This window comes from Hibiscus syriacus, unplaced genomic scaffold, assembly GCF_006381635.1.
Source record: "Hibiscus syriacus cultivar Baekdansim isolate YM2019G1 unplaced genomic scaffold, ASM638163v2 tig00117026_pilon, whole genome shotgun sequence".
Lineage (NCBI taxonomy): Eukaryota > Viridiplantae > Streptophyta > Magnoliopsida > Malvales > Malvaceae > Hibiscus > Hibiscus syriacus.
In genome coordinates this window covers 4,008-25,492 of record NW_024063529.1, presented here as the reverse complement: position 1 = coordinate 25,492, position 21,485 = coordinate 4,008, and the positions used below count along the sequence as shown (strand labels likewise).

Genomic DNA, 21,485 nt, shown 5'->3' with positions numbered 1-21,485 from the left:
TAACTTAAAATCTTGAATTATAAACCCTAAACTCAAACCATAACCCTGTAATATCTAAACCATAAACCATAAAATATAAACTCTAAACCCTAATTTAAGGCTTATAATTTAGGATTTAAGTTAGAGGTAGGGTATAGAATGACATAATTAAACAACATTGAGGGCTAAATTAATGCGAAAATATGATAGAGGTGAAAATGATAAATTGAGTTTACTACAGAGACAAATGTTACCTTTAAACCTTTTTTAAATCGTAACTAGCGTTACATTTTGATTTCATTTTGGCCATCCACAGTTAAAAACTAACATAATTGCTAACATGGCATTTTTTTTAATTTTTTTAAATGATGAAGTGACATTACCTTATGGTGACATATTAGCATCACCATTAATTTTTTAATGACGAGTGACCAAAATGAAACCATAACTAAATGCTAGGTATAATTTTTAAAAAATAGTTGGGGTGAACAGAATGAAATAAAAGAGATAGTTAGGATAATAAACATGTAGTTTACCCTAAATAAAAATAAAAAAATGGGAAATAATTATTGATGGTTACAAAGTAATATCTGTTCAGAATCTTTATCAGTTATTAATAATGCACAATACAGAGACAGTTGTTCAAACTCGAGACCTCTAGAAATAACAAGACTCTTTTTTACCATTAAGATCGTTTAATGGCTTCTTATTTTGTTTGAATAAACTTTGTGATTTTATTACATTTTGGTATTTATATCGAAGTTGATAATGCAATTATAATGAATATATTTTGAGTATTTTAATGTCATCCTCAAACTGTGATTTTCATTCTAAATTGATTCTTAAATTTTTTAGACATTCCATATTCATCACCAAAATATGACTCTTATTCTAAATTGGTCCTTTGGACATTTTAACATTCCAATAACATACCCAAAATCATTCAAAAGTTTGGGGATGAATTTGGAACATTTTAAAGTTAGGGGAACAATATAGAATGAGGGTCATATATTGAGGATGGGTTTGAATTTTAAAAAATTTGGGATTAATTTAGAACGAGGGTCATAATTTAAGGATGGAATTAGAGTATTCAAAAGTTTAGGAACCAATTTAAAATGAAGATCATAATTTAAGGATTGTATGTGTAATATGAACATTTTGATATTGATCTTGCCGCTAAAGACGATCGATGACAGACAACGATTGGTTGTTGACGACAACTAAAAGAGTACAATGCCCAAAATAGAACTATTTAAAAGTTTAATGGCATAACCAATACACTTCTAAAGTTTAGTGCTTAAAACGATGTCGTTTTAGGCATTAATAGTCACACCTAAACGATGTTGTTTTTTCCATATCATCACATCATTTGAATTTTAATGACCCAAGGACATGATTGAAGTTAAAATCAAAGTTCAATACTATAACTGAAGAAATTAAAAGTTTAATGGTATAAATGATACACCATCCAAAGTTCAGTGGTACCTGATATAGTTTATCCAAATATTTAATGTACCGTAAAACTGAAGTAATTTTACACATTTATTTTATTTTTATATGATTGGTAATTTAATGGTTTATCTAAACTATGATTCTCATTCTAAATTGACTCTTAAGCTTTTGAATATTTTCAATTCATCACTAGATTATGGCCTTCATCCTAAATTAATCCTCAAACTTTTTAACATTCCAATAACATACTGAAAAATCATTCAAAAGTTTGGGGATGGAGTTAGGACATTCAAAAGTTAGGGGACCAATATAGAACGAGGGTCATATATTGGGGATGGATTTGCAATGTTAATAAAATTAGGATTCAATTTAAAACGAGGGTCATAATTTAAAGATGAAATTAAAATGTTTAAAAGTTCAAAAATCAATTTAGAATGAGGATCATATTTTAAGGACTTTTAGTGTAATTATCTCATATATTTCTTATGAGTATTATTGTCACACTATGGAACTAAAATCAATAATTAACTTCATCCTTAAACTATGAGTTAATTTCAAGTTTTAATCTTTTCATACACATTACTTATCCAATTTTAGTTATTTTAGTTGAATAGTTATTTACAAAATACAAACTCTTGAAATAAGTAATTCACAAATTCGATGATAATTTGAAATGGTTGATGTAATTAACCATTAGCAGATTTTAGCTCAATTCACTCATTTATACCGCAGATTACACGATTGGTCACTATTCAAAACCGGAGGAAAATCACAATCACAGGGCAAAAAAAGTTCAATTATTAGTATCCAAATTAAGTTTAATGGTTAATTAGAGGAGGCGGGAGCAGTCAACTGTCAACTCCACTTTTAAAGGACGAAGAAATAAAAATGGAAGATGATGAGGAATTTCAAATTGCTACTTTAAGATGGTTTCAGATTTCTCCCTATATGCCTTTGATTGAAATGATTCGCCTCAGATTTTGAACTATCGGTTTCAAACAGGATTCAATGGGTAGTGTTTTCTCATTGTCTCATGATTTCTTTCCTTTTTGATTTTGATGTTTGAGTGATGGGTTTATTGATTTCGTTAGCTAATCAATTTTGGCGGTTTCTTGTTTTAATTTATGTAATGTGATGAGAATGAGAGCGTTAAAGCATGTAACGTGAGTTCAAGGAGGGGGAGGATCGAATTTCTTTTATACGAAGAAATAATTTTGGATCTGAATTTGAATTTTACGGTTTTTGAAGAGCTGTTGGAGATGGATTTAATTTTCATTGTATGTTTGGATGCAGTCTAAGCTAAATGGAAAGGAAAAAAAGGGAAGAAAATCGGAATATGAATATAAATATGAATTTTCTATTGAGATTACCTTTTAAATTAACAATGAATTGGTGTTTTTTGTGGAAGCTTTTAATCTATTGATTTACACATGCTATGAACATTTCGTTTCTCAGCGACGGGTGCGGAATGTTGTTCCACTCAACTTATTGATGGAGATGGCTCATTCAATGTTACTGGACTCGAACAGTTTATCAAGGAAGTAAGACTTTCCGAATGCGGCCTGTCATATGCAGTGGTTTCCATTATGGGACCACAGAGCAGCGGTATGCTATATCTTCATGATTTCCTGCTTTGTAATTATGCTTTTCGTTGTTCCTAAGGTGTCCATTCGCTCTAAGCTGCTTCATTTATCGGTTGTATTTTGAATTAGGATTGTGGAATACAAATTAGTTCATGATTAGTTGGAAGTTCAGTCACTTCATTGTTTTATATCCTCTTTGTTGTATCAATATTTTGATTCTGTTGCACACAGCACACACCATGAGTGATTTTAACCTTTTGGTGTTTTTATCAAGTTTTGGTAGACATGTAAGTTCTGCTTATGGCATTTAAAGTTCACTTTGTTTTCCATGATATTTACAGGTAAAAGCACTCTGTTAAATAATTTGTTTTACACCAATTTCAGAGAAATGGATGCATTTAAAGGAAGGTAATTTACTTTTTTTTTTTTTGTAATTACAACACATTGCATTTGTTTCAATTGGCTCAAACAATTAATGGGATGTGCTTGCTTTTAGGTCTCAAACCACGAAAGGTATTTGGATGGCAAAATGCTCTGGTATAGAGCCTTGCACTCTAGTAATGGATTTGGAGGGTACTGATGGAAGGGAACGCGGGGAGGTACTGTTGCTAACTTGCATTCTATTATTAACTATAGGTCTAAAATTTGAAACTACACCGTTTTATTAACTGATAAATATTTGTTCACTCTGTTGTTTGCCCTCCTTATTAGCTTAAATATCTTTTTCCCTTGCTTTGATGGAAATTTTATCAAATGCGTCCTCCAAATAATTCTGAGGAATTTTCAATGGGCTGGTGATACTAATAATATGTCGGTCGTAGGAATAGTTATAATATTGAATGAATTTTTTTTCACTGCATAGTAAAATCAATTAAAGGTTGGTCAGTCATTATTTAATTTTTGTTAAGCTTTTAATTCTGAATGTTACATTCTTTTCTGTCATAAAAGTCAGACAAAAGGTGATATTTATTCAATAGCATATTTTCAGGGGCATTGATTAGTAGATTGTATGTGAAATTGAAGAACTAATCACGATCACATAATTGCCCGGTTTTTTTTAGTTAAAAGAACCCTAAACAATTTTTTAATGTCTTAAAAGAGGTCTCACTGCTCTAATAACGCGAAATCATGAGTGATGGATCAAGCTGAGCCAAATCATTAGTTGGAATTCAGATTAAAAAAAGATGAAGTGTATTTTCTGTGTCTATTTTTGTTTGTTGAGTTATATTTGATTTTCCTTTGTTTTATGAAAAATGGGGAGGAAGACAGATATTTTTTGAACATATTATTTTTTGTTTTGCCATACTCCAGGATGACACAGCATTTGAGAAACAAAGTGCACTTTTTGCACTGGCGGTTTCTGATATAGTACTCATAAACATGTAAGGTTTGACACCTACATGGTGCTCGATTCATTTAAGTCCATTGCCATCAGTAGTATGTGCAAGTGTTAAGTAATATACTTGAGCAACTTTCATTTAGGTGGTGTCATGATATTGGACGTGAGCAAGCTGCAAACAAGCCTCTTCTTAAAACTGTATTCCAGGTATTTTGCGACCTTGTTGCCTTTCTAATCAGTGCCCTGAATTTCAAGAGGTTACTTTTTTCTTTTAATTTGGTTGTAGGTCATGATGAGGTTGTTTAGTCCCCGCAAAACAACATTGATGTTTGTAATTCGTGATAAAACGAGGGTGGGTGCCTTTCTTCTATTGTGGACTATCTTGTGTTTGGAGAGCTATTTTATAATTTCAAGTTACTTTATTAGTTATTTAAACATTCTATGTTTGCAGACACCACTAGAAAATTTAGAACCTGTTCTGAGAGAAGATATTCAGAAGGTATGTATAAGGTGCCTATGCAGCTATGCTTCCTTGCTTTCCTCATTGTATTCAGTTATGCTTTCTTCTGACCAGTGTTTCTTGAACTGCAGATATGGGACTCGGTTCCTAAGCCTGAAGCACATAAGGAAACCCCATTAAAAGAATTTTTCAATGTATAATCATTGGGTCGTTATTTCATGCAGCGTACTTTAAATGTTTAACATCCCTTTATATCTTTCCGGCTGAGTATTGCTTCTGATGATTAATATTGTTTTCAATATTGGCCAGGTTGAGGTTGTGGCACTTAATAGTTATGAAGAAAAGGAAGAGCTATTTAAGGAGCAGGTACATAGTCTGTGGCTAAATCAACCGTATGGACATTCAGCATAGCATGCAAATGAGACTTACACTATTGGCTGTGTAGAACTTTGTTTAAGTGGAAATAAAAAGGTTTAATATCTAGATTTGTGGGCGTCGCCTCATTGAATGCTTGATAATCTCTTTTTTCCCCCATTTATGTTTTTGCATTTCTTTTTTTCTCACTTGTCCTGGTTATCAGGTGCAGTTTACTTTTTCTCTGGAGATTTCTAAAATAAAAGATCTCTATTTACGGTTTATATTTTTTTTTCTGTATGTTGGATATCGTCCACCTTAAAATTTTATTTATATCCACCTCATATATAAAAAGTTTCAGTTGTATTTTTTTGACAAATTATAAATCTAATCCTATCTTATCTAGGGGAAAGGGGATTCTAGGGAAAGGAGTGCTCCTAGTGATTCTAGAACCCATGTCCTAAGGAAATATGGGAGAACAAAGATGAGCAGCTTGGCCAACCAGCCAAATATGCTTGCTCATGTGTTGTTAAACTATATGTGTCTACCCTCAAAACTATTTCTAGATCCGCCACTGTTGGATGACAGTGCTGAAACTTTTGACTACTTGGCATGCAAACAGGCAGTTTACCTGATTCTATTATTACTATTGAAGGTTTCTAATTTGAGACAACGATTCTTCCACTCTATTGCACCGGGGGGGCTTGCTGGAGATAGGAGGGGAGTGGTACCTGCTTCAGGGTTCTCTTTTAGTGCACAGCAGATCTGGCAAGTCATTAAGGAGAATAAGGACCTTGATCTTCCAGCCCATAAGGTAAGCTTTTGGATATTATTTGATTGTAACTTCATAATCTTGTCTGTTATCCATGTTTCATTTGCCTGAAGGTCATGGTCGCCACAGTACGTTGCGAAGAAATTGCTCATGAAAAGTACACTGCTTTCATTGAAAGTGAGGTACATGGACATTCAAATTTGTTTGTGAATCCTAAATGTTTGCATGTAGACACTCCCAGATCCATGTGTATGTGAGCTGACTATTTTTCTAGAAACTGAAACCAACCTATTACTTCATATAACAGAGCTGGCGTAAGTTAGAAGAAGATGTAAAGACTGGTCCAGTTTCTGGCTTTGGGAAGAAGCTGAATTCACTTCTCTACACTTCCCTATCAGAGTAAGATTAATGAGATCTCAAGAAAATTTTCAGTGTCAAGTTACAAATAAGTTCGAATCTGTATAAGCAGTTTGAAGAACTGCGCTTACTTTTAAGGGATTTATCCTATCAAAGTGACTGTACAGAACTCTGTCACTAAAGGATAAGTAGGAATGGCGTGATAGCTGATTGTCAATCTGTTGACTTGTAAGTCGTGATGGTGGTAATGGCATATTGCTTCAGTAAATTCGTGGATGAAAATTAAGGCATAACTTGGCCAAATAAGAGTTCCGATGATCAAATTTAAGATTCTTGACTTTTCTGTAGTTATTTATCTGTGGTTTTACAACCATATCAGGGACATTAATTTATTTGTTCATTTTGTTCTGAATTTAGATATGATACAGAAGCCACTTTTTTTGATGAAGGTGTCAGATCATCAAAGAGAAAACACCTTGAAGAAAAACTGTTCCAAGTAATGGCACTCAACTCTGGTATTGTCAATTTTTTGTTGTCATTTAAATTCTATCATCTCATTTTCTTTTCTTCTTCTGATTTAGCTTGCCCAACCAGCCCACCAGACCGTACTAGGACATTTAAGGTCTGGAACTCTTGAAAAATTTAAGGAAGCATTTGAGAAGGCTTTGAATGGAGGAGAGAAGTTTGCCGTGGCTGCTCGTAACTGCACTGAATCTTACATGGCTCGGTTTGATGAAGGATATGAAGGTATGGCTGACTAAAAATGTTTCTCGTTTACCATAAGCTGACATTATAAAGAAAGTTATAGACCACTAGTTCATTATGGAGTTTGAAGTTGTTTTCAGATGCTGTTGTTGAACTAGCAAACTGGGATTCCTCTAAATTTAGGGATAAGTTACGTCGCGATATCGAGGCACATGTGGCTTCTGCCCAAGCGGCTAAACTTTCAGAGCTTACTTCAGCATATCAGGTACAGAAACTAGTCATGGGTGCTTTTGAAGACCCAGAGTTTTCTTGTTTAATTCTTTTGAAGACCATGATTATTGCTCTTGGGTGCTTTTTTTTTTATTCTCATATACTATGAAAGATAAATAATAAATTACTTTGGATGATTTCTGTGGTTTATAGTTGTGAAATTCCATCACGTTTGAAGAATTAGACATGGTGACATTCAACCGCACATTTTTATGAATGGTTAAATCATCACTTGGAATCATCGGGATAATTATGGTTCTTTTGCAGGCAAAGCTGAATGATTCCTTGGCAGGACCCATTGAATCACTTTTTGATGGAGCTAATAACGAGACCTGGCTCTCAATAAGGAGCCTTCTTCAGTGTGAAACTGAATCCGCTGTCAGTGGAATGTCAAAGGCTCTCTCTGGTTTTGAATTGGATGAACATGCTAAAGGCAAGATGCTAACGAGTCTACAGACTTATGCCAGAGGAGTGGTTGAAACAAAATCTAAAGAAGAAGCTGGAAGGGTAGTGATCCGTATGAAGGATAGGTAATTAACACATTTCAATGTTTGAGCCAAGGTAGTTGGTTTGCTAGACATTGTACATTACCAGAATTGACTGAAAAAAAAGAGTGCAGGTTTACAACATTGTTCAGTCATGATTCTGATTCAATGCCTCGGATTTGGACTGGGAACGAAGATATTCGGGCAATAACTATAACAGCTCGTACTGAAGTATGTTTATCTAGTATCAGTTATTGGATTTTCAGAATTATGCTACATTCTGCTCCATGCTAAACTTATTTGTTTTCTGTTACCAGTGCTTGAAACTGCTCGCTGTTATGGCTGCAATTCGTTTGGAAGATGGCATTGACAATATCGAGAAAATACTATTTTCTGCCTTGTTGGATACCAACAGTAGTGCTGCGACCATAATGGTTGATCCTCTGGCCACAAGCACTTGGGAGAAGGTGAAGTCTTGTTCTTGCCGAGGACCTTCATGAGATACAGTTTAACTGTACAAACTGTTCAATCATTGCATACCATTCATTGATACATATTTGCCTCACATTGGCTGAATATGAAAACCCACAATGGTACATATACCATAAATAACAAATTTGTAGCATTCACCTACTAAATGTATAATGCTAAAGCTACGGTAGGGCATTTACATTTTGTCTTTCTCTCTAATGTTTTATCGTCATTATTTAAACAATCTGTCTTTCTCTCAATGTGTTAATCGGAACTGGTACAGGTCCCTCCGTCAAGGACATTGATCACACCTGTCCAGTGCAAGGCTTTCTGGCGGCAATTCACAACTGAGACAGAGTACACTGTTACTCAGGCCATTTCTGCTCAGGCATGAATTTTAAAATTATAATTATGTTGAAGATTTTGTTCCCACCCTTCCCATTGCACCTGTTTCCTGTCACCCGAGTTTACTGATGCCTGGTTAGTTTTCTTATACTTTCAGGAAGCCAACAAACGTAGCAACAACTGGTTGCCACCTCCATGGGCAATTGTTGCCTTGCTGGTTTTGGGATTTAATGAATTTATGACTGTTCTGAGGTGTGTGTTGCACTCATAGCTTTGAACTAATTTTGTTCTCTATCTGTTAATATCATTACCCTCGTCTGCTCACTTGTGCTTACTTGTCAATATCCTTCATTGCAGAAATCCTTTCTATCTGGCTGTTATCTTTGTGAGTTACTTGGTTGTGAAGGCTCTATGGGTGCAGCTCGACGTTTCGGGTCAATTCCGTTATGGAGTTGTGAGTTCTGAACTAATATCCATTTATCCCTTATTTATTTATGAGCATGCTAAAATCATTTGGTAGGCCAACGACTCCTATGGCATGATGCGCCGAAACAGTTTACTTCAAAAACACGTAAACTAGAATTATAAAAGCCTGTTGCTGAGAAGGATTTGCTTCAGTTAAAGCACAGTTGTCGGATTAAAGATTCCATTGGTCTCAATTTCACAGATCGTAAATGTTACAGTATAAGTGATGCATTGGAGTATTGGAATGGAAAAGTATTCGTCTGACTGCATTTACAGTTTCCATTGTGATTAAATGACTAATTGAGAACCTTTTCTCTCTGTGTTTGCAGCTCCCGGGTCTTATTTCATTATCCACCAGGTTGATTCCCACCGTGATGGACCTCATCGGAAAGTTATCTGAGCAAGGTCAGATGCCACCCACCCCAACTAACAACCCTCAAAGAATGCCGGCTGCAGCAGCATCCAAAAAGTATGAAAACAGAAGCGTCGTGTCATCGACTGCTTCATCCGACCCCAACAAAGAAGAATGATTTGTTAGACTAGAAATACATTGTCCGTCTACCAAAGATGCCAGCTTTTAGCTCGCTTTAACGTCGGGTTGTTGTTGGATACTACGATCTAATATATATATATATGCACTAGTGTTTCATTCAAGGGGCCTTTCTTGCACCAGAGCCCCCATTAAATAGGTATTGTTTTGGTCCTCTTAAGTCTAAGGTTTTATTTCTTGTTGACCAAGTTAAAAGACTTTATATATTTTTACCTATGTTATTTAACCTAATTTTGTTCTTTATAATTCATTTTCAATTGTATGAATCTGCAACTAGATTTTGTATTATATTGTTCTACTAATATAAAAAAATAGTATAAAAATCATAAAACAATGTAATAAATTGGCTAAATTCTATTATAAGACATCAAAAGTCTTGAAGATATCAAAATGTGAGAAGAATTTTATGATAAATCAAAATGTTTAGTAAAAAAAATATGAACCAGATTGCTCTTCGGTTTAATAAAAGCTACACAGTTGCCTCATTATTTGATTCTGAAATCATTTCTATATTATTATATTCAAATCTGAGCACCTCACCACTCACTTCTTTGTACTAGCGTATCTGGAAAAAATTTTAAGGGTGGCCAGACTGTATTAATAACATAAAATTTTCATATAAAATAAATAAATAAATAATTAAAATACAGATTTTAGGATGGATATATGTTCATCCTAGGCAAAGGGTGGATCCGTCAATAGGTCCCCACATAAGGATGGACCGAGAGATATTGGATCGCACCCCCTAAAAATTTAAATTCCCTTATATTTTAGATTTTTTTTATTTTCTATTAACTATATAATTTTGTATTTCTAAAATTTTATACTCTGTATCCCTTCAAATTTTAATATAATTTCTTAATTTCGTACCTAAACTAAATTCCTGTGTCCGTCCACTTTCACTTATCTTCTTGAATCTTGACACCCGAAAACATCATTGTTCCCTTCATCGTCTATGCATCTCACATCTATCAATACAACAGACCTACTATCCTACTGATTTTGTTGTTTGCTTCCTTTTTCTCAAACCTGAGTCACCACTGTCAATCATCCTTAACCCGTATATTTGAAACCCATTCGAGTAACTTCTTCAAACACATACTTGTTTTCATCCGAAGACGAAAGTGTTGGAAACATTAGTGAACACATAATTTTTATAACTCAAACTATTATTAATTCGAGCAAAATACGATACAACGACGTTACATTGATATTAGTTTCGGCTATTTTACAAACACCACAATAGCCAAACTTTGCTAACCTCGACTCTTTTTCTCTAATATAGTTTTGCTAAACTATTTCTCAATCTCTCGAATTTATTCTCTCTCTCTTATTCTTTTTCCTTTCACTCATTCATTAGTATTACATACATGAATTTTGAAGCAACTTACACACAAAATATATATATATATATATATATATATAGGTGTATAAACCGCCTATTCGCTACCACTAATTTGCTGCTTTCAACTTGTTACCATTCTTCCTTGCCGTGGTGGATGACTTCCTTATCCCTTAATTAAATGCTGCCAAGTTAATTGTCACGTGTTGCAACATGTTTCAAGCTATGCCGACTCATTTAGATAGCTATTGCCGCAATTCATTTCCCATGTGCTTGTTTCTACAAGGTTGTAACCTTGTCAAAGAATCAAGTTTGATTCCAACAGAATGGACGCTGATAGAAAAAAGGGTACGATATAGGAGGAGAAAGGTAGGTGATGAGCTAAATCGAATGTTGGATTGATGAAAGGATTCGTAGATAAAATGGATACAACATAAGATATGAAAGACATGGGCCATGTGTGAAGATGCATGCATGATGCAGTGAGAGACATGACATTGTTCATCACAGCACAAGTATGAATCATAGATATATGATACAAGCAGACATGCAACTAAAAAAATTACCAAAAGTAGAAGGCGGATATTCAGAACTTCATAAAGTATTAGTATCTATTATTCCTTCTTTTTATAGACCATAAAGGACGGTCCCTCTATTTTGTTTATTAAGAATGTAGAAGTCGTCCTCTATGGTTTGGCAAATTGAGGAGTAATGCTTCTCTTGTTTGTTTTGAAGTAATATTAAAATAAAATTTCTGAAAAAGCCTATGAATTTTCTTAAAATAATAAAGCCCTTAAAATCCTCACATTAATATTTCAATATCTTTCTCCACATGTTTTGACGGGTTTTTAACGGCGGTTAACGTCCGAGAACCTAAAATCGTAACATAGAAAATTTTAGGTACATATTTTTAACGAAAAATTCTTTAGACACTAAAACATTTTTCAAGTAGTTTGAGCACTTATTTTTGTATTAAGCCTACCAAAAATTGAATTTTACTTTTATGATAAAAGTAACCGATTATAAAATTTTAAAAACACTTGAATTTAATTTTATTAGTATGATAGCTATCATAAGATCTATAATTGTAACGTTAAACAAGAGAAGAATGTTGGGTTTTTTTTATTAGTATGGGGTAAGTACAAGACAATAGATAATTCTCAACCATTTGATATAGAACGCTCACACTCATAATATTTATGGTGTTCGAACTCAGGATCTCAAATCAATAATAACAATTCATTTATCGCTAAGGTCGCTCAGTTAGTGCAACAACAAATTAAAATTGTTGCAATTTTTTTTAATGGAAATGAACCTAAAGAACACGTTTAGGCAGGATTACTATAGCGGATGTAAGGCGGACCTTCAACATCATGAATTAAAACCGGATGAATATCAGAGGGACATTCTTCAAATATCTTGATAGCATCACCGGAGCCGTCGTCAAACTTCGCCAAAGAATCTGCAACCATATTATCTTCTCTACGAATCAGCTTAAAATCAGCTTGCCAGCTTCGATTAAGTAGATCATAGATCTCCCGAACAAGAGCAATCAGACTGGTAGGAGAGGCGGATGTTATCATCTCAAAAGCATCAGAGCTATCAGTCTGAAGGAGTAATTGGCGAAATCCTCGTTCTCAAGCTAAATTTAAGCCTTCCAATATCCCCCAAAGTTCGGATTGAATCACTGTGGTGATGCCCAAGATCCTGTTAAAACCCACGATGAAGTTACCAAGATGATCCCGTATCACACCACCAGCCGAACCTCGGTTAGCATGATCAACCGACCCATCAGTATTAAGGCAGTCGGTTCCCATTGATGGAGGCTCCCAGCATATTTCAGCAACGTTGTTGGGACCAAAGATGCTTTGAATTGCAACAGGATTTGAAGAGTAAACCGCTGCCCAGTTGAGACTTCGGTGGAGCACAATGTCGATGGAGTGGAATTTGTGGTTGAAAATCCAGTCATTTCGGCGCTTCCATATATGCCAAATGAGCGAAGCGAAGATAGAACTCCAAGGAATATAGGCACTCATATAATGACGGGATGAACTAGAAGATAAATTGGCCATTATCCAATCCTGTAGATGCAAGGTAAAAAAATTCAAAGACACCCGAAAAATGTGCCAAGGCGGCCCTCAACGGTTTAATCTCGGTGCAATCACGGAGAATGTGGACGGAAGTTTCTTCCGAAGAGCTGCAAGAACTGCAGAAGGGATCGTGGCAATACCACGTTTGCGCCTGTTGACATTCTAGAGAATACGATCATGCGCAACCAACTAGATAAAGATTCGGAGCCTTTCAGGAACACAAAGCTTTCGAATAAGCATCCAAATGGGGTGAGGAGCGGTCCATTGGCTGCTTGCCTGAGCAGCATAGGCGCTGCTAACCGTGAACACCCTGGGAATTATTTTTCCAAAGGCAACGATCGTAACCAAGAGCGGGGCTAGGGGCTGAAATGTTTTTTAAATGGGAGATGGCAGTATCGTCTAAAAGGGGTTCCAAAACCTGCCAATTCCAATTCCCATTACAATCAGAAAAATCTGAAACAAACGCATCATCAGTATCAATGGCTGCCGATCTTTCCAGAGGTGGAGGGGACCAAGATTCGGCATCCAAGGATCAGATTAGAAACGTATGGACTCACCATTTCCAATAGACCAAGAGAGATTCGAAAGAAAGAGAGGCCAAGTCTTAGAAAGAGATCTCCAAAGTAGGGAGCAAGAAGACCTGTGTATGGAAGCAAGAACCAAATCTGAAACTGAATACTTTTCACGCAGGACCTTTATCCAAAGAGCTTCCGGATTATTAATCAAGGCATTGGAAATTTTCCAAATTAGAGCTATGTTATGGAACGATTGATTTCATAGTCCAAATCCGCCATGCTTATAAGGTTGACAAACGGTATTCCAATTGATTAAGGAGAAAGCTTTTTCATTATCACTAGATTTCTAAATAAAATGCCGAATGAGTTGCTCAATATTGTCACAAACATGTTTCGGAAGTAAACACGACTTCATGAAATAGGTTGGGATAGCCGATAAAAATGCCTTCGCAAGGGTGATACGCCCTGCGAGAGAGAGTAGAGGCAGATCAGTTGAAGAGTTTCGAGCGCAGCCTGTCCAAGAGCGTAGTATACAGCTTGAAATTTCTTCCCCGTTGTCGCACAGGAGTACCCAAATAAATACTCATTTCATTAACAAGGCTAAATCCCAAGGAATCGTTGATGGTATGCCTCGAATCAATAGGCTTATTAGGAGAAAAATAAATCTGTTTATTTACCGAATGGCCAGAATAAACCCCAAAGATTTCAAGAATGCGAGCCAAAAGGGAGAATCACCAGGGAAAATTACATATTTGTGAAAACGTCATAACTTTCATCGGGAGAGAACTAAAAGTTCGAAGTTCAAACAATAAAGTTCATGTAAGTTTTGCCATACTATTTGCGACCATATTTTATTCACGAGCCATGTGCACAAACTACAACTGTTAATCTCATCGAATAACGTTTACTATGTGTGGAACCAAAGGGGAAGCCAATTCCATGTTCGTACCTTGTTTAAGTAACATCCATGCATTCTTGCTATCCATCTCGAGAACGACAAGTCTCATTCCTAAATCCAATGCCAAATAAAGACCTTCCAGCATATCCCAAAGCTCCGCATCAAGCACCGAACACACTCCTATGGCTTTCGTGAACCACCAATCGACATGCCAGTCTCATCCTGTATAATCCCACCACAGACTGTAAGGCAGAAGTCGTTTTATGTGCATCATCCGTATTAACCTTACACCATCCTGGCGGCAGAGGTTCCCATCAAATCTCACAACTTATCCTATCTCGTCCACTCCTTGCCGACAGTATTAAATTTCGAGCTTGGCCAGCCTCCATTAGTAATCGGCAACTATGTTGTATGACGCTATCAGTCTTCAAGGTTTCCGGTGCAAAGATCATTTGGTTCCTTTGCATCCAAATGCTCCATAGAATGGAACCAAAAAGCAAGTCTCATTCGTCCGAAACTAAAGGGAAAAAAACCAGGTCGTTGAAGATTTACTTGAATCCAATCAACTATATTCCTGCTATGGAAAACATCAAGCAGTCGCGGTTTGACGAGTTCATTCCAACTAGCCGGAGTCGCCATACACTCTCGATAAACATGGGATGAAGACTCATGCATCGTGCCACAACAGGAACAGCTTGTATCTTCTATCATATGTCTTATTCGTTCTTCATTAGTCATAAGATGACCCTTACAAATTAGCCAGAGGAGAAATGGCACGCTCGGGAGCCCCTGGAATTTCCAAAGTACGTCCAGAATTGATTTTCGGTAGTTTCAGTCATTTCCATTCGACATTTGTAAGCACACGAAATAGAAAACTGCCTAATCCTTTTCCATATCTACCCTGGTCGGTCCTCCTCCTTGTAGTAATGGCGGTTTCATGGCAGCAAGTCGTAACAGTACGGAGTCAGAGTCGGAGTCAGGTAAGGAAGCGCGTAACTCCTCCCACTTCCGCTCACCAAGGGGTCCTTCCAAAGTTCTATCATAACCTCTTAAAATTATAAAATTAGAAGACAAGTCACGAACATAGTGCCAACTGCCAATTACATTTTAACGCTTACAGAAAATTATAATTTAAAATCGTCTCAAAAAATTTAAAAATACGTTGTAAAACGTATCAACCGAATTAAGATTTAATTAACAATCCCTCAATTAATAGTATGGATTTTTTTTAAAAAAATACATGAATGTAGTAAGAACAGTCGCAATAAGAGAAAAAAAATCGAGTAATTGTTATACTATAACGACTCAATATTATTTATTCATATTTTAAATCAATAAATCCTACTAAGTTGTGTGAAATTACACAATCAAAGATGAAGGGGTTAAAATTAAACACATTTACTTCAACCTTATAATTACATTATGGTATAATAGCATCAACAAAGGGTTCTTAGGATTTCAGTGAGGGTATATTCAACCCCATCACTGATCAAACACACATACAAAGAGTACATTTACTGATTCCCACTTTTGACACAGATAAATGTTTTTTTAATCCGATTTGTCAAATCACACACACACATATAACTAAATTTATTGCAATAACAATGGCCAAGAACTAGAATTCCCTCTCTGGGAACAGAATAGGCAAGGAGTGACCAGATATAGAGACCTGCAGTTACCCACCCAGTTATAACCCGAACCAACACAGATGGCCAGCCTACGTCGACTAACTTGCCACTTTCCCCAACCGAGGTTGACCATCCAGTTAAGAGCATTGCCGAGTACATACTTGCTAGAGAAAAGATTATGTGGAAGAAGGCGTACGAATACGAGACTGGCTTGTTTTTCCCCTGTTCTTCGTGTTCGTCTACTTTGTCCATTGGAAGCAAAGGCTTTCCAGCACCTTCAACCATTCAAAGCAGAATGTTAAAGTACTCTCTTAAATATAATTTGTTTTGGTATCTTTTCCACCCCTCGAAAAGATCCTAAAATGCGGTGAGGGACGGAGGAAAGAGGGAGAAGTGAACCCCGAATTCTCAAAATATATGTAAAACCAAACACGGTTGATGGACTTTCGAAATACCTACCCCTATTCTCAATACAAAAATAAATGAAGTTTGTAAACAAAACTTGCTTAAGTTCTAAGAAAAGAACATCGTGAAAGCTTATTTCAATGGTATAAGGATCGAGAAATGTTGTCCATGGTACCTGCACGTGGTGAACTTGGTGGGGAGAGCAGAGTCGTGGAAGACCCAGCACGAACAGCAGAATAGACAACCGACAGGACAGTGGTAACTAGACCAAGGGTCAGGGAGCCGGTAGAAATTGCTTTAGCGTGATTGTGAAGACCATTGCATTCGTAATCTCTTGGCTCGCTTGCAAGTCCACTGTAGCATAGGTACATGCAGTACAATGATATGACTGAAGCTGGCAAAATGCTACCGCCAACCTGTTAAACATAAGAATTCAACAAGATATACACATTGGGAATATGTGCATCAACATACTTGTATAAACGGCATGAAATATGGTACGGTGATAAAGTTGCACTACAAATGCATGTTTGAAAAGGTATACAGTTTATCAATCATGGAACAGTATAATATATCTAACAGCGCCATCGACTCGAGCCAAGGTAAAATATGGGATAAAATTGATATTGATGGGATAAAATAATTATGAAGACCCAAAAGTAGAGACTTACAGCAGGATGCAGAGCAACTATGGCAAACAGAGCAACAAGAATCAAGGTCATAACGATAAAGAAGGTATTGAGTCCACAATCATGTCCGGATGGAGTGAACCAGTGGAAGAGAAGTCCCGAGAAGCCAAATGTTGCCAAATAACAGACAAGTGAAACAACTAACAGAGCAACATACCTAGAGAAAAGGCAAGGATATCAGTTGATCTGAACAATAAAAAGAAGTGAACCCATTAAAATGTCAGAAAACAAAACTAACCAGAACTGTTCATCGTATCCGACCCATTTGTCATTCCATCCATGAACAAAGTCAAGCAAAAGCACAACCTGAACCAAAAGGAACAGTCCTGCACCAAACTTTGATACTGACTCTGCAAAAGCAAAATTTAAGTGTAAGTTTAAGTTGACTATAATCAATTTTAGCCAAATTATTATCTCCACTAATCATATTTGCAAATGGTCTCTAAGAACATTATCTCCTATAGCCTGTAAAACATTTAGACAAGGATAATATTCTTAATCTTGTAGAATGATCCATCAGAATGTAGCTTACCATAGAAGCTGATAATCTCATTTGGAACGAAAAACATTAAAATCACTAAAATGAACCAACAAATAATTTTCATCATCCATCCACCATGGTGCACAGCATCACGAGGATCCCTCTGAGTTTTCACTCCAACCATAGAAACTGACAGGATAGTGAAAAACATAAAATTTCCCAAGCTAACCCTCAGCACCGCGTCCGTTTCAAACCATTCCCTGTCCGGTGTTTTATGAAAATGATTTATCCCTGCACAAATAACAATGGCATATTAACAAAATCAGCAAAATGAGTATATGCAAGATGCAGCCAGCAAGCTTGCTTTTAAGCATTCTATACATGAAACATGGAGGCACATATCAATAACTAAAGACAACCAAAAAGGGGCAGATAGAAGCGAAATACGGTACTAGAACCAATTATCACTCGAGGGAAAATGTGTAAAAGAACAAGCTTGTCATTAATCCGAAACACAGATTTAATCCGATAAATCATATCCAAAGACATGGTGAATGGTGATAAATTCCATAATCAAATCGAAGTATTAGCTTTCTTCAGATTCCCTAAAAGACATAATACATTAATGCGACATGTATAAGGCACTTAGCTCAGAGTAAAACGACGCTTGTGAGACAAATTACCACAAAAACAAATCCTAAATAACCCATCCTCCTTGCACATTGCATATGCTAATGCTATTATACTACTAACTATTTAGCGTCATCATTTACTCGATTCAACATCAACAATTGTTTTTCCTATTGAAATCTAAAAACAAACTAACTACGTGACTCGCATAATTTAGCAATAACCGAATTAAGAGAGGCAGAGTTTTAACGAAAATTACAAGGGAGCTTCTCCATAAGCGGCGCAGCAACCTCACGAAGTATCCACGAAAGAATCAGAGAAAGGGCAAAAAGTCCACAATAGGCGATCCTCGCCGATCTCCGGCTAATCCCTGAAACCACCGTGCGGCACGCATCGCAGGCGCACACAGCACAACACGAAGCAAGGCATGAAGCAGCCCACATCCTCTTCGACCACAAACAACAATCAATCAATCAACCAACAATTACAACAAATCAAAGAATCATTTTACTTGAACAATAAACAAATTAATAAATTCCGATTGAAAGAAAAAAACCCAAATTGTTGAAGATTCGAACGGGATAACCCTGTTTTCGAACTGTGAACAAAAAAATAAAGCACCCACCCCCTCTTCAACCACGACAAACAATCAACCAACCGACAATTACAACATATAAAAGATTCCGATTATCTAAATATTAAATAAATTATAATTGAATTCTGAAAAATAAAACATTTAATTTAATTATTCTTTTCTTACCTGAGAAATCGAGAGAGAAATTAAGCAAAGATGATGATCGGAAGGAATATAGGGGAAAGGACCCTAAAAAGCTTTAATTTTGTGCGGTTGATTCTACGTTAGAGATCTTGTAGTTTACTGATCGAAGCCGTTCGTCCGCGTTCGTCCTTTTAATGAATGGTGTGGATATAATTTGTATTTCTTGGATAAACTACACTCGATATCACTAAATATTCATTTTTTATTTTGATCTAATTTCATAAGTTATTTTTGTCACTAACATTGTCTATAATCCACAAAATTGTTACTAGGAATGGGCATGAACCCAAACCCGACGGATTTCGACCCGACCTGATCGATTTTTTTTAAAGAAAAATAGGATTCAGGTCGGGTCAGATTTTTAAATGTGTTGTTCAGGTCAGTTCGGGTTTAGGGTGAAAAATACTCGACCTGACCCAACCCGAAAAAAATATATAATTTTACCTTATATATTTATAAAATCACAATAATACCCCTCTATATATTATTTTTTTAATTATGTCCATGTTTTTATTGAATAAAATAATATTTTTTATTATTTCGGGTAGGGTTTGGGTCGGATGAAATCTTGTTTTGGTCAGGTCGGGTCGGATCTTGGGTGGAGGATTTCTTGTTCTCGGGTCAGGCCGGGTGGACTAAAAATCAGACCCAACTCGACCCATGCCCAATAGCGGATCTAGAAATTTAAGAATGATGGTTCAAAATTTTAATTTTCTTTTCTTCAAAATAATGTGTATGCAAAAATTGTAAATTTTTTTTCTTTTTTCCTTAACATATTAAACTAAATTTAATCACTTTTCCAAAAGAATGGAGATGCACTTAACCCATAACCACTACCCAGGCCGATCCCTAATTGTTACTAGTGATTGATTCCCTTCTTGTTACTAGTGATTGATTCCCTTCTTGTTGATGATGTATAGAAAATTAAATATCCATATTGATCTCTAATAACTAAATTATTAACTTGATATTTAATATATATATATAGTCTAATTCATCATCAACGTCATCAATTCTCATAATATATTAATTTATTAATAACTTTAATAATTAAAATATAACTTACAAAACTTTTGTGACAATATGTGTAGTGTATTCTTTTACTTATTGTGTTCGTATCATGATAAATCTATGAGTAGTTTATTATGGGATAACCTATTTTAAAACATGTCAGGACTGAGCTCGTAATAAAAGAAAGGATTTAAGAAAATAGAGGGAATTTTAAGGTAAAAGAAGAGAATTCTGATATTTTCATTCATAAGGAACTTGTTCACGGTACACATTCATATATATATATATATTTGATTTTCCATGTGCTAATTTTATTTATTTGTTTGCCAACTATGCGTCCTTGTAGCAGATTCCATTAACCGTTCGTGGGGCTTCACTTGGCTGGAGCATGTCCATGAATTGATGATGCACTGCCTTCATATTGGGTCATAAGAGCTGATGACCCACTTCCTTTTTCTTCGATCCACTTCATTTTATCACTCAAGTATTTTGACTCCAGTTGGGCTTCCACGTTCTCACCAGCTAACTTCATTTCTCCCTTCTCAGCTTTAATTCCCAATTTTTTCTCAGCAATCCCTAGCTCTTTCCCCAATTCCCTCTACAAACCCTAATTCCTCTTCCACGTTCCCATCATGTAACTTCATTTCCCCTTTTTTTATTATTTCAATTCCCAATTCTCCTCAGTAATCCCTAGCTCTTTCCCCACTTCCCCTTCTACAAAACCTAGTTCTCCTCCTAGGTCGTTACGATACCCACTTCTACAGTAGATGCTTGTCCCCAGGGATCGAAATTAGGAAATTGTGATTTCAGAACCGAAAAGTCTTCCTAGGTAGCATTCTCTGAACCCAAGATAGACCATTGAATTAACAGTTGAGTTGTAGCTTGATTTTCTTTTTTATATTATTCGTTTATCCAAAACCATGGCAGGATACACTCGGATTTGTCCATCAGCATTCACTTCCGAAGGATCCTTGGAGGTAATTGCTTTTTCTCCAATCTTTCTTCTTGAGCATACGCACATGAAATACTGGATGTTTGGGAGTGTGCTAATAGTGTCAGGTGGTAAGCAACTGACCTAATTTTCTTCAAAACCTTACAGGGACCATAATACCTTGCTGAGAGTTTAAGGTTCTTTCTCAGAGCAACTGAAGTCTGTCTATAAGGTTGCAATTTAAGGGTAAACTTCATCTCCCTCTTGGAATTCTCGATCACTTATATTCTATCTGCAAAATGCTTCATTCTTTGTCGTACTTTAGTGAGTTGATCTTGTAGAAGTTATTTAGGTGATCCCTCTCTTGCATGAGCTTTGCACATCTGCCACCCTTTATTCTGTGACCTAGGTCATGGTTGGAGGCATGTAGCCAGACAATACCGTAAATGGGGTAGTTCCCAAAGAAGTGTGGAAACTGGTATTGTACCGCCATTCTG

The 21,485-nt window shown here is 36.0% G+C and overlaps 1 protein-coding gene, 1 long non-coding RNA gene and 1 pseudogene across 2 annotated transcripts; 2 read left to right on the top strand and 1 right to left on the bottom strand.

The window, feature by feature from the left end:
* Nucleotides 1-2,439: 2,439 nt before the first annotated feature.
* LOC120196021 (protein ROOT HAIR DEFECTIVE 3-like) lies at nucleotides 2,440-9,800 on the top strand. Its single transcript, XM_039197929.1, has 23 exons — nucleotides 2,440-2,443; nucleotides 2,887-3,036; nucleotides 3,356-3,422; nucleotides 3,511-3,613; nucleotides 4,326-4,396; nucleotides 4,497-4,560; nucleotides 4,640-4,705; nucleotides 4,805-4,852; nucleotides 4,945-5,007; nucleotides 5,123-5,179; nucleotides 5,823-5,981; nucleotides 6,053-6,121; nucleotides 6,247-6,338; nucleotides 6,714-6,792; nucleotides 6,878-7,043; nucleotides 7,142-7,266; nucleotides 7,539-7,801; nucleotides 7,891-7,987; nucleotides 8,074-8,223; nucleotides 8,511-8,615; nucleotides 8,730-8,824; nucleotides 8,930-9,026; nucleotides 9,367-9,800. The coding sequence occupies exons 1-23, from the start codon at nucleotides 2,440-2,442 to the stop codon at nucleotides 9,565-9,567; spliced, it is 2,391 nt and encodes a 796-aa protein (XP_039053860.1). The 3' UTR covers nucleotides 9,568-9,800.
* Nucleotides 9,801-15,829: 6,029 nt separating this feature from the next.
* LOC120196129 lies at nucleotides 15,830-19,039 on the bottom strand (annotated as a pseudogene).
* Nucleotides 19,040-20,793: 1,754 nt separating this feature from the next.
* On the top strand, nucleotides 20,794-21,233 carry LOC120196101. Its single transcript, XR_005523136.1, has 3 exons — nucleotides 20,794-20,886; nucleotides 20,985-21,034; nucleotides 21,157-21,233. It is a non-coding gene; the product is annotated as an uncharacterized LOC120196101 (long non-coding RNA).
* Nucleotides 21,234-21,485: the final 252 nt, after the last annotated feature.